The sequence below is a fragment of the Onychomys torridus genome, chromosome 12 (genome assembly GCF_903995425.1).
Source record: "Onychomys torridus chromosome 12, mOncTor1.1, whole genome shotgun sequence".
In the NCBI taxonomy this organism is placed as follows: Eukaryota; Metazoa; Chordata; class Mammalia; order Rodentia; family Cricetidae; genus Onychomys; species Onychomys torridus.
The window spans coordinates 73,288,703-73,301,437 of record NC_050454.1 but is presented as its reverse complement, the minus strand read 5'-3'; the positions used below and the strand labels follow the sequence as shown (position 1 = coordinate 73,301,437).

At 40.9% G+C, this 12,735-nt stretch overlaps 1 protein-coding gene across 3 annotated transcripts in view; it reads left to right on the top strand.

Moving 5' to 3' along the window:
* Brwd1 (bromodomain and WD repeat domain containing 1) overlaps window positions 1-12,735 on the top strand; it is a 100,328-nt gene that overhangs the window by 23,792 nt on the left and 63,801 nt on the right. For all 3 annotated transcript variants that reach the window (XM_036203662.1, XM_036203661.1, XM_036203663.1), the window contains exons 9-14: window positions 2,485-2,585; window positions 3,979-4,049; window positions 5,982-6,082; window positions 8,430-8,470; window positions 9,565-9,663; window positions 12,498-12,648. In XM_036203662.1, coding sequence (XP_036059555.1) covers window positions 2,485-2,585; window positions 3,979-4,049; window positions 5,982-6,082; window positions 8,430-8,470; window positions 9,565-9,663; window positions 12,498-12,648 — 564 coding nt within the window. The remainder of the gene's footprint in view (window positions 1-2,484; window positions 2,586-3,978; window positions 4,050-5,981; window positions 6,083-8,429; window positions 8,471-9,564; window positions 9,664-12,497; window positions 12,649-12,735) is intronic.

Sequence of the window (12,735 nt, the reverse complement as noted above, 5' to 3'; positions counted from 1 at the left end):
TCACTTCACACCATTGGCTCCGTGGGAACCTGAAAGTGGTGCTATTCTGTGGTGGTTTTTGTTTTTTTGAGGCAGTTTCTCTGGCTGTCCTGGAACTTAGGTATCTACTTGACTCTGCCTCATGAGTGCTGGGATCAAAGGTGTGTGCCACTATACCCAACCTTTGGTTATCATTATTATTTTTTAACTCACATTTCTTAGGTTGAATTAAATTGTTAGATTTGTAAGGCTTTAACGGCATGTTTTGTTGCCTTTGATTTGGATTTGATTCAAAGTAAAGAGATGGTTCTATTTTCCTATGTAGCTTTGGAATAAAGTTCTGTGATCAAAGGTGACTTGATGCTTCTGCTGAGACATATACTTTTTTTTTTTTTTTGAGCAGAGGATCGAACCCCGGGCCTTGCACTTGGTAGGCAAGCACTCTACTACTGAGCTAAATCCCCAGCCCCCAGACATACACTTAAAAAGTTATTCTTGAACTGGAGAGATGGCTCAGTGGGTAAAGGCAATTGCTGCCGAGTTTGATCATGGGAAGGAAAGAACTGAGTCCTACAAATTGACCTCTGACCTCTCTCTATAAAGCCGTTCATTTTAATGTGAAGAAATCTTGAAATTCATGAAAGGTTTTTGTAGTTAGATTATTTTTTTTGAAAAGGTTACTTATTGTTTTAATTTTTGAGACAGTCTCATATTGCTTTGTTTGGCCTTCCTCATTTGTTACTGAGAGTGGCCTTGACTTTTAGTATCCTCAGCCTCCACTTCCAGGGTTCAAGAGCTGGAATTCATTACAGGTGTCTACTGCTACACTTACCGAATGTTTGGCTAGTACTTTGCCAACTGAAATACAATCCCCACCCCAAGAAGTCTTTTAAGCTTAAAAAATAATTAAAACTAGCAAGATGTCATAGTACCTATGATCTGATGAACCCACAGGAAGTGGAGTGGCAGTGGAGGAAACTTGTGCTCTTTGATAGAACACACATTCGAGCAGTGCTGGAGCATGGAGTAGTGCCAGCTTCGCCTGGAGCAATTCTGTTAGTTATGTGGGGCCATATGTGCTTACAGCCTGCTGAGCAGGTCTCAGGACTGACTGTACTGCCTGCTGTCAGAGCAGGTTTTCTTGGGGTTCTGTTAGGGGTGCATTGAGAGGATTCTTAAAATTCAGTGACAGCATTGTTCAGTTTGTTGAGAATATGACCAGTATTTAGGGACTCGGTACAGTCCTGGCTGGAATGTACTTACTGAAGTCCTGTCTGCTTGTGCTGAGATTAAAGGCCATTGTTCATGGTATTGCCTATAGGAAGATTAAATAGAAGATCAGAACACAAAGGTTGAAAAACTTGTCTCATCAATAATGACTGGTTTTAGCATCAGCTTTTTAAAGAACTGCATAGCCTATTTTCATTTAATGTAATTTACATTTTGAAAAATGTGAAAAGGTGTAGTTACCACCAGAGGCAGAGCATTCTCTAGGAATGGAATGCTCAGAGTTTCCTGGACTTGTTTTATTTTAAAGATTTATTTATTTATTTATTTTTTTGTTTTTTGAGACAGGGTTTCTCTGTGTAGCTTTGCGCCTTTCCTGGATCTCGCTCTGTAGACCAGGCTGGCCTCCAATTCACAAAGATCCGTTAGCCTCTGCCTCCCAAGTGCTGGGATTAAAGACTGGGATTAAAGGCGTGCGCCACCAACGCCCGCTTATTTTATTTTATTTTGTTTTGTTGTGTTGTGTTGTTTTGTTTTGTTTTATTTATTTTATTTTATTTTATTTTATTTTATTTATTTTATTTTATTTTATTTTATTTTATGTATGAGTATTTTACCTGCATGTATGTCTGCACACCAGTAGAGAGCATCAGCTCCCATAGGACTACAGTTAGAGACAGTTGTGAGCGCTGCCTTGTGGGTGCTGGAAATTGAACCCAGGACCTTCCCAACCTCAAGATTGGACTTATTTTTAAGACTGCTAGAAACACTGCACAGAGATTAAAAAACTGAGGCTTTATAATAGGAAATTAATAAAGTTGTCAGTCAAGTTGTCACCAAGCGATGGTGGTGCACACCTTCAATCCCAGCACTCAGGAGGCAGAGGCAGGCGGATCTCTGTGAGTTCAAGGCCAGCCTGGACTACAGGACAGGACCCCCCCCCCCCCTTTCCCCCGCGCCTTGTTCTTGGGTCTAATTTTGTTTTTTCCATTTGTCATTATGCCCATGTACTAGTTACACTGAATAGTGTTAGTTACTGAGGCCCAGGTTTGGCATGCTTTAGTGCCCTAAAACTGGGTCTTGACTGTATTAAAGTTACTTTTGTTCTCGTTTGCTTGTTACGAAAATTCATCAGAATCATATGTAAGTGTGCACGCTTAGATTTGTCCCTGTGCTGATGTCACCGTTGTTAGCATGTCAGCTGATGTAAGCTTGGAAACTGCTAAGTGTAACTAAGGAGACTCTAGACAGGGACTCATGTGTGTTGTTGACTTTCAGTTTAGCCCAATGGCGAAAGGACCTCAAAGATACATGGTCTCCACTGGTGCTGATGGGACTGTTTGCTTTTGGCAGTGGGATTTAGAGTCCTTGAAATTCAGGTGAGTGACTCACGTGGTAGTTTCTCTTTAATGTGATGGTGACGGTCTGAGAGGAAACTTTTCTCCTGAAGTTAATTTGTTACTGCATATGTTTTATATCAGCTTCACTGTAACAGAAAAGCTTAAGAGATCTTTTTCTTTGCTTACTTTTGTAAGCAGAATCAAACAATAGATACTGATTCAGAAAAGATGGAGTCAGAAATGTAGATAGCAGGGCTGGATTCCTGAACCTTTGCTGTTAGAGAGCTACAAAGTTGCCTTGTGACTACAGAGTAGTGTTCTAATGTATTTGAGGAACTAAAATGCTCATTTAAATTCAGAAGCTGGTATTTTATTCAGTTTGTGGAGAACTTGTTAAAAAAAAAGTACAAATGCCTTTAATCCCAGCACTCAGAAGGCAGACAGGCAGGTCTCTCTGTAGGCAGGTCTACAGAGCGAGTTCCAGGACAGCCAGGGCTACACAAAGAAACTCTGTCTCAAGAAAAGGGGGAACTTTTTTCTTTCTTTCTTTCCTTGCTTGCTTTTTTTTTTTTTGGAGACAGGGTTTCTCTGTGTAGTTTTGGTGCCTGTCCTGGATCTCACTCTGTAGATAAGGCTGGCCTCAAACTCACAGAGATCCACCTGGCTCTGCCTCCTGAGATCTGGGACTAAAGGCGTGTGCTACCGATGCCTGGCAATTTTTTTTTTTTTTTTTTTTTTTTTTTTTTTTTGAGATGGTTTCACTACACAGTTCTGGCTGACCTAAAACTTGCTTTGTAGATCAGGCTTGCCTCTAGCTCACAAGGATCCGCTTGCCCCTGCTTCTGAGTGCTGGAAATATATATATGTTATTGTTGCCATGTTGGTGGTGTATCTGAATTTACAATATACCTCAGCTCCAACTTTAATAGTTTTGATGAAGAAAATTAAAGATTCATACCGAGATGTATTTTGTTGTACATACTTACATGAGCTAGAGACTCCAAAAGCCTATCATTGAAGTCGAATCAGCATAGAAGTATGTTGACATGGTACACTTGGGTTTCTCCCATTTATGCGGTGATCAAACCCAAACCTTGTCTCAGCAAGCAAATAGTCCACTAGTTGAGCTATCCCAGCACAAGAAATGTTAGTAATGTTAAATATGCTGTGTTGAAAACATTATTTTAGTGCCAGCTAGATGGTTCTTTGGGTAAAAGCACTTTCTCTGGAAATCAGATGACTTGAGTACTCTCCCAGATCCCACAGTGGTTACTGATGAAAATTGTCCTCTCACCTCTGTGAGTGTACCATGGTATGTGTGTATCTGAACGTTCACACATTATGCACACTCAATAATCATAGATAAAACTCTCCAATGCTCTAATTACATATGTTACCATGTATTCTAAAGGCATATCATCTTCTTTTAAAGTCCCCGCCCCCTGAAGTTCACGGAAAAGCCAAGGCCTGGTGTTCAGATGCTGTGTTCTTCATTTAGTGTTGGTAAGATGATGCTTGCTTTTCTTTAGTTTAAAATAGCATTTATCAGATTACGTGGTTATTGTTTGGAGCATCAATCAGAAAAGTAACCCATGACTTCTGTTCTTTATATTAATTATTTCTGGAGTTTATGTGACTTTTAAGTACTGGGTTCAGTGGAACAAAGACACCTGAGAACATGAGTGTAGGCTTGTTAAAGGAGAGTAACAGCTATGAGTGAGGCTCAGCGTGCTCTCGCTCTCGCGTCTGACACTGCTCAGAGTCGATGATTCATAAGAGAATTCTCAGCAAGAAAGTTCATGGTATCCTGGACGTGGTCCTAGTGTCGTGTGGCCACGTGTAGGGCATGATTTTCTTATATCCTGCCTGAACATAGTTTGTTTAAATTTGACACAGCATTTTGGTGAAATTATTCCCCTTATTCTTGTACAGTGGACTTTCATGGCATATTTTATATATAGCGGCCAGTGCATTTCCCTGAAGAGGTGACTCAGTTCCAAGTGAACCCTTTACGTTGAAGGGTTTGTTCAGGAGACAGTTGTTACGGACTGATGCTCAGGGTGACAGTGCCTTGTTGCACTTCCTAAGGCTTAGTGAGACACGGGACTGTTCCCATTGGATCAGCTTTTTCACCAAAGCTAACAAACAGTTCAGCTTTATAAACTTATTTATTTATTTTTATTTTTTATTTTTCAAGACAGGGTTTCTCTGTGTAGCTTTGGGGCCTGTTCTGGGACTTGCACTATAGACCAGGCTGGCCTTGAACTCCTGAGTGCTGGGATCAAAGGTGTGCGCCACCAAGGCCCACCTTTTTTTTTTTTTTAATATTTATTTATTAAATTTTTTTTCATTTTACATACCAACCCCAGTTCCCCCTCCTTCCCTTCTCCCACCTACTCACCTCCCTCCCACTCTACCTCCATCCACTCCTCAGAGTGGGTAAGGCCTCATGGTAGTCAACAAAGTCTGGCATACCAAGTTGAAGGAGAGCCTAGCCCCTCCCCACTGTATCAAGGCTGAGCAAGGTATCCCACCACAGGGAATGGGCTCCAAAAAGCTAGTTCATGTTCCTGGGATAAGTCCTGGTCCTGCTTCCAGGGACTCCACAAACAGATCAAGCCACACAACTGTCACCCACATTCAGCGGGTCTAGTTTGGTCCCATGCAGGTTCCCGAGCTGTCAGTCTAGAGTCAGTGAGCTCCAACTAGAATGCCGTTTATTGAAGGAGGGAGGAGGTCTTAAATACAGGCTTACAACACAATGGGAGAACCCCGGTGGGCAGAAGTTCGCTTCTGTTTTTTTTAAGCTGAGGTTCGAACCCCGAGCCTTGCGCTTGCTAGGCCAGCGCTCTACCACTGAGCCAAATCCCCAACCCCGCTCCTGATGTTTTTCAATTTTGCATCTAAGCTGTTAATGCCAAATATGCTGGATACACAGACAAGGAGCTTCCCTTAAGCATTCAGGAGGGTAGAATCTTGCAGGGAATTAGCATAGGGAGGATATCAAGGTCAAGGTCAGCAAGCAATACAACAGTTACCCAAAACGGGAGCCAGGGACCTACAGGTCCCCTCTTATTACCAAAGAATGAGCTTCTGACTTAGGTTGCGTGTGAACATCACCAGGTTACCTTACCTGTCATGGAGACACTTGTCCAGGCTGCACAGGCATTCTGTCTTAGGTTGGTGAGTGCCCCCCAGGTATTACCCGTCTCTGAATACTCATTATCATACAGGCTCAATCGTGTGAGAGCTTCGGAGTTAACTGTTCATGGCCCACCTTTTATAATCTTATTTAAAGAGCTGGAGGATGGATTTGTAGTGATAACCTTAATTTTGGAGTAAGAGAACTTTTACATGCATAGAAGTATATTATGTGTATTATATGGTGTATTTGTTACCAGCTACACATTTAAACTTTTAACATTTTTATTTCAGGTGGTATGTTTTTAGCTACAGGTAGTACTGATCATGTAATCAGAATGTATTTTTTGGGGTTTGAAGCACCTGAAAAAATCGCCGAACTTGAGAGCCATACTGTAAGCATTCATTTTAAAAATTCTGTAAATGTTTTAATAATTCTTTTACTGTTAAGGCCAATTTTACTAAGGTTCCTCCCCCCCTCTCGTTTAACAGATTACTTTTATTTTAAATAACCTTTTCCCCCCTTTACTTTGGGCTTTTTGAGACAGGATCTGGTTTCCCTTTGCAGTTCATGTTACTCTCAACTCTCTATTCTCTTGCCACAGCCAATTCAGTGCTAGGATTATAGGGTATGCCACTTTGCCCTACTTATATTTTTTCTTTTTAACAATGGTGTATATACATGTGGGTCTATTGTGGTGGGTCTATTGGATATATCCCCTTGAGGCAGGTGCCAGAGTAGGCCAGAAGGGAGGGCATTGGATCCCCTGGATCTGGAGTTGCAGGCGGTTGCGATCCTGCTGCACATAGAGTGGGTACTGGGAATTCTATTCAGGTCTGAGCTCTCAAAGAACAGTATATGCTCTTGACTAATACACTGTCCTTCCAGACCTACCCTACTTATTTGTAGAGATATGTGAAGATAATTAGATTTATATATCTTACCTATCTACCTTCCTACCTACCTATCTACCTTTATTCTATGAGAATTTTGTACATAGTTTGGTAATATTCACCCCCACCACAACACCTCTTCCAACTCCCCTTCTACCCTCACAGCCAGTTTGCCTGCCTGAATTATTCTTGGACGTATAGCCTTCTGCTGGAGCATGGTCAGCTTTACCAGGGGAGACCCTCATAGAGAAAACTGACCTTTTATCCTATCAGCTAACAGTTACACATAGCTGCTCTGCCAGGGGCGGGACTTGGTGGTGAATCCCCACTCCATGCTGGGATTTGGTCTGGTTTGAACAGATCTTGTGCATGCTGTTGTACCTATGGGTGCAGCTGTGTGTTCATGGGTGCAGCTGCCCAGCTGTGTCTGTCATCCATGAGTAATTATATTTTGAAGTATGAAGGCTCTGTTGAATTTTTGAGACATCATTATTTATGTTTTATTCTTCTCAGTGCTGGGGATTAAACCCAAGGTTGGAACACACATGCTGGCTAATACTTTGCTGCTGCTGCCCCTCCTCCCCAGTGTGATAGCTTCCTCTGTTTTTACTGAATCGCACTAGATAGCTAAAATATATTAAAGTTCAGGGACTTTGTATGTTTGTAAAAGCAAAAGGGGTTCATCCCTATAATCCTGTTTCTTAGGAGGTGGAGGCAAGAGTATACGGAGTGCAGGGTTATCACTAGCTATAGATCGAGCCGCTTGAGGCTAGCCTGAGCTATGTGTTTCCCTTTCTAGTCAGTCTCACCAGTGAGCTTCCGGCTCCGTGAGCGACCCTGACTCCAAATGTAAGACAGACACTCAGTGTCTGCCTCTGACCTTCACATACATGTGCATGCATAAGGACAAATATGGACACACAGTCACACAAGCCGCGAACAATAAAAAACATTTTTTAACTTAAATTTGAAGATTATTTTTATGCCAGGCGGTGGTGGCGCACGCCTTTAATCCCAGCACTTGGAGGCAGAGGCAGGTGGATCTCAGAGTTCAAGGCCAGCCTGGTCTACACAGAGAAACCTTGTCTCAAAAAAGAAAAACGAAAAGGGAAAATTAATTTTATACATTTAAGTATGTGTGTTTATGAGTCACTTGTGTGCCTAGGAGGGGACTAGAGAGGGTCAGATTCCCTGGAACTGAAACCACTCACATGGTTGTGAGACACTGTATATCCTCAAGGACAGTTAACTTCTGCTCTTAACCATTGAGCCTTCTCTAGTCCTTCATACAATAAGGTTTTATGGAAAACAGTCCATATTCAGAGCTTATTTAATGAATAGGTTCAGGCCATGCTAAAACAGAAGGTTTTGTTTTGTATATAAATAAGCAAAGTACTGCATCTTTTTGGCTTCATTAGAACTTTTTTGATCTCTTTACTTGCAATCTAAGTCAAGGCGTGATTTCAGCACAGCTACAGTTTTGTATGCCTGTCTTTCTATGAGTGTGGTTCTCTTGGAAAGGTCTTAGTACTCTTAGTGAATCTCCATAGACTTTCCATAGATATGACACATGTATGACTGGCAATTCCAAGTCAATTCCTTGCTATTAAGCCAATGTATTTATTTTTTTGGAGAAAAGGACTCTTTATGTAGCCCTTGCTGTTCTGGAGCTTGTAATATATAGACCAGGCTTGCCTCAAGCTCAACAGAAGTTCATATACTTCTGCCTCCTGGGTGCTGAAATTAAAGGCATGTGCTACCACTCCTGATCCTCAATATATTTCTTAGCACACAGACTTGTTCAGTGAATTGATAGTAGTTTTCATATCCGTTTTTTTTCCTCTTTAGGATAAAGTTGATAGTATCCAGTTTTGTAACAATGGTGACCGGTAAGTATGTGTTTGTATTTGTGTATGTTGTCAAACAAATGAAATACACTACTTATTGCTCTAGCTGCTAAATATTTTCTCCTTCGTATTATTATCTACAGTTTCATTTTATTTGTGGGTATAATGACACTTGGACACACCACCTTATGAGCTTGTTGATGGTGGTCAGTTCTGGAAATTGAACTCAGCCCTGTGCATTGTAGATGAATGTTTTCCATTGAGCCATAATGTCATCTCATACTTAACTTTGACATTGAAATCTCAGTTTTAAAAAACATTGCATCCTCTTGTTAACTATACTGCTGTGACCTTGTACATTGCAGGTACTTGCAGTAGATAGAGTGGTTGAATAGAACCTGGTGTGTGAGATTTGAGAGTTGTTACTTGCTGCTTCTGAGACCAAGGGTAGCTCTTAACCAGAGGTGATCCCTGAAAAAATGAAGTCCAAAAAACGATATTTTTTCTGAGTAGGTTCAGAAAAATCTTAAAGCCCTCACGAACTAGCATTTGATACAGTTGCCTTCTGGCCTGTAGGATATGGCTGGTTCCTTTCCCAAAGTGCAGTTTTTTGTTTTTGTTTTTAAAGATTTATTGTTCTGTCTTCTGCTTGTATGCCAGAAGAGGGTACCAGATTTTGTGAGTCACCATGTGGTTGCTGGGAATTGAACTCAGCACCTCTGGACGAGTAGCCAGTGCTCTTAACTTCTGAGACATCTCTCCAGCCCTAGGTGGTTTTTTTTTTTTTTTTTTTTTTTTTTGAGATGGAATTTCTCTGTTTAACAGCCCTGGCTGACGTGGAACTCTGTAGACCAGGCTGGCCTGGTCTATAATTCGTAGAGATGCCTTCTGCCTCCCATGTATTTTATCTTCTTTCTAAAACTCAATGTATTTGTGAAACAACTGAATTTATATTGTGTTCTGCTTTGTAGGGCCAGGCAAAGAATAGTAAAAGGGGTAGGAGTGAGCCTCATCTAGCTTTGCATTGAATAATCTGACCTTGAATAACACCTGTAGGCCATTTGTATTTCACTTAATGTTAATTATAATCCTTGGTAGTTAGTGTGTGAGTAGATGATTTTTCTGGATGTTTCAAGGTTCTTAAGTGGAAGCAGAGATGGAACAGCTCGGATTTGGAGGTTTGAACAATTGGAATGGAGAAGCATCCTACTGGATATGGCTACCAGAATCTCAGGGTAAGTCAACGCAGGTGAACTATTGGTGAGTTTCCTCTGAATGTGGTTAATTTTATTGGGAGAGTTTTAACTACCTCCTACATACTATGAATAAAGTACTTCAGTCTCATAACCAAATTAATGCAGGAAAGTGCACATGTATATTTATTACTTTGACCAAATTTTCCAGAAAATAGAGTAAAGGAGAAAGGGTTTATTTGGTTCACAGTTTGAAGAGCTTCAGTCCATCATGGAACAAGGATGTGACAGAGCAGAGCAGTATGTGCTTTGTTGGGTCAGGAGACCTAGAACAGAGGCACAAGGGAACAGGCTAGGACAGAATATAGGCCCTATGACATGCACCCAGTGATTTACTGCCTCCTCCTAGGCCCACTTCCCACCCTTCCCTACCTCCAGTAATGCCATCATATGAATCCATTCTGTGATTAACCCTTTGTGATCAGGCCGGAGTCCTTGTGGTCTCTTCCTTGTCTATTAAAATATGACTGGCATACATAGAAGTGTCCTTCATTCAAGTGGACAGAATTATTCTTCACTTTGTACTTTTACTGTTAGATTGTTCTCTTTAGGATTTGCATTTAAAACCTACAGTTTAGAGGGGAGGAAAAAAAACCCACCCAAATTATTTCCAGTGTTGCAAATTTACAGTCTAAAGATAAGATTTTAAGGGCCAGGGGTGGTAGTACATGTCTTTAATTCCAGCACTCTGGAGGATCCCTGAGTTCGAGGTCTGCCTGGTTTACAAAATGAGTTTCAGCACAGCCAAGGCTACACAGAGAAACCCTGTCTCCAAAAACAAAACAAAACAAAACAACAAAGGTTTTAAAAGGAATTTAATTTTTTATTTGTGGGTAGGGGGAGAATGTGGTTGTGTATGCCTGTGGAGGCCAGAGATCTCCTGGAGCTCGAATTACAGGTGGTAGTGAACTGCCTATTGTGAGTGTTTGGAACAGATCTCAGATGATCTCCTCTATAAGAGAAGCAAGTACTCTCAACTCTGAGCCATCTCTGCAGCTGCTCCCCCCCCCCCCTTTCTTTTTTTGGAGGCAGAGTGTGTGGTAGCTCAGGTTGGTCTAGAATTTTGTAGCCAAGGCTGGCCTTGAACTCCTCATCCTCTTATCTCCACCTCCCTGGTGCTGGGATTACAGAACGATATTTACCTCTGCTGCCTGGTAGAATTTACTATATTTCTGCCCTATCTTTGTGTTGCTGGATAAAATACACTGATACAAATCAGCTCAGAGGAAAAAGGGTATATTTGGCTTATAATTTACAATCCATTGTGAAAATGATGACCAGATCTTTAACCAGCTATTCACATCCACTATCAAGAGCAGTGGAGAATGAATGAATGCACGCATGCCTGTATCTCTAGCTCAGAACCCCCTCTAAGTTTACAGATCTCAGGGTCCCCTGCCTGGGGAATGGTACTGCCCACATTGGGCAGATGTTCCAACTTCAATTAAGGTAATAGAGATAATTCCTCTTGCATGCTTTTCTGCTCACCAGATCTAGATAGGCTCGCATGGAGACTCTTCACAAGTGCTTCTACATTGTGAAATAGAAGACAATCTAATCATCATAGTATCCAAGGCTGGTCTTTGCTGCTGCTGGCTCATCCCTCTGGATATATATATATATATAAATGAATAAAAATAGAAGCTTTCTTGGAGCTAAAACTGGATAACATAATAAGCAAATATACTTTATTATTAAATTAAAAAATTTTGGTCCACTTGGAAACTTCTGCATGATAAAATTGTCGATTATAAAGTGACTTTGAGATAGGCAGATCTTTGTGAGTTTGAGGTCAGCCTGGTCTATGTAGCGAGTTCCAAGACAGCTTATGGCTACATAGAAGACCTTGTCTCACTTTCCCCTCCAAAGAAAACAACAAACACAAAAATGGTGAATTTTGAAAGTTGTATGTTGTTCTTTGTCTTTTTGTGTTTTATTCTCAATAAGGTATCTGTTATGAAGCACTTACATGTCTTAGTTTCCTTTGTGTCACTGATCAAATACCATAACACAAAGCAACCATCGAAAGGTTTGATTTGCTACACAGGTCCATTTCATAGTCTTAAGAGGCAGAGTCTGGAAGCAGGTAGACATTACCTTCAAAGTTGAGCGGAGAATGCATGTGTATACTCTTCTAGTTTAGGTTCTCTGCCTTGTTTTTTTCTGGAGAAACAGTTGATAGAAAGTTAGCAATCAGACCATCAGTGGTGGCACATACCTTTAATCCCAGCAGAGTCAGGAGGATCGCTGAGTTTGAGGCCAGCCTGGTCCACAGAATGGGTTCTAGAACAGCCAGGGATATATAAAGGGAAATCTTGTCTTAACAAACAAACAGTTTTTTTAAATAAAGTTAACAGTTGATTTGGGGTGAGCAGGATAGTTTAAGTACCAGTGGTGTCCTAAAATCTGCCCTGTCTGTATTGCTTGTTGTAGTTATCTTCTGCTCCTCTGGTTTTGCCCTGACCTATTTCAAGATAATTTGTTATGTGTTGATAAAATAGATCCATGAATTAGATTCCTCCCAGTTGTCTTTTCTTTCTGGCCTCCTGTAGCCTAGACTGGACTTTGACCTCATGTAGTTGAGGATGACCTTGAATTTATGATTCTCCTTCCTCTTTCCCACCTGATGGAATGACAGGCTTTTCACTGCCATGAGTGTTGTGTACTGGGGATCAAACCCAGGACTTCACTGTGATAAGCATTTCTCCAGCTGAGCTTCATCTTAGGTTTTCCTTGTTAACATTGTATTAGTGAGGGACTGTACCTCGAGTGGTATGCTTTCTAAGTGAGTTTACACAGTGTCTTTGCTTTGTTAGAGACACATCTTCTGAAGAAGAGAGATTTATGAAACCGAAAGTTACAATGATAGCTTGGAATCAGGACGATAGTATTGTTGTCACAGCTGTGAATGACCATGTTCTCAAAGTGTGGAATTCTTACACTGGACAACTGCTTCATAACTTACTGGTAGGTAGTTTTAATATAATAGAATTCAGAAATTTATTTTAGTGATTTTTGTATTTATTTTTAAATTATTTATCTATGTTTGCTACC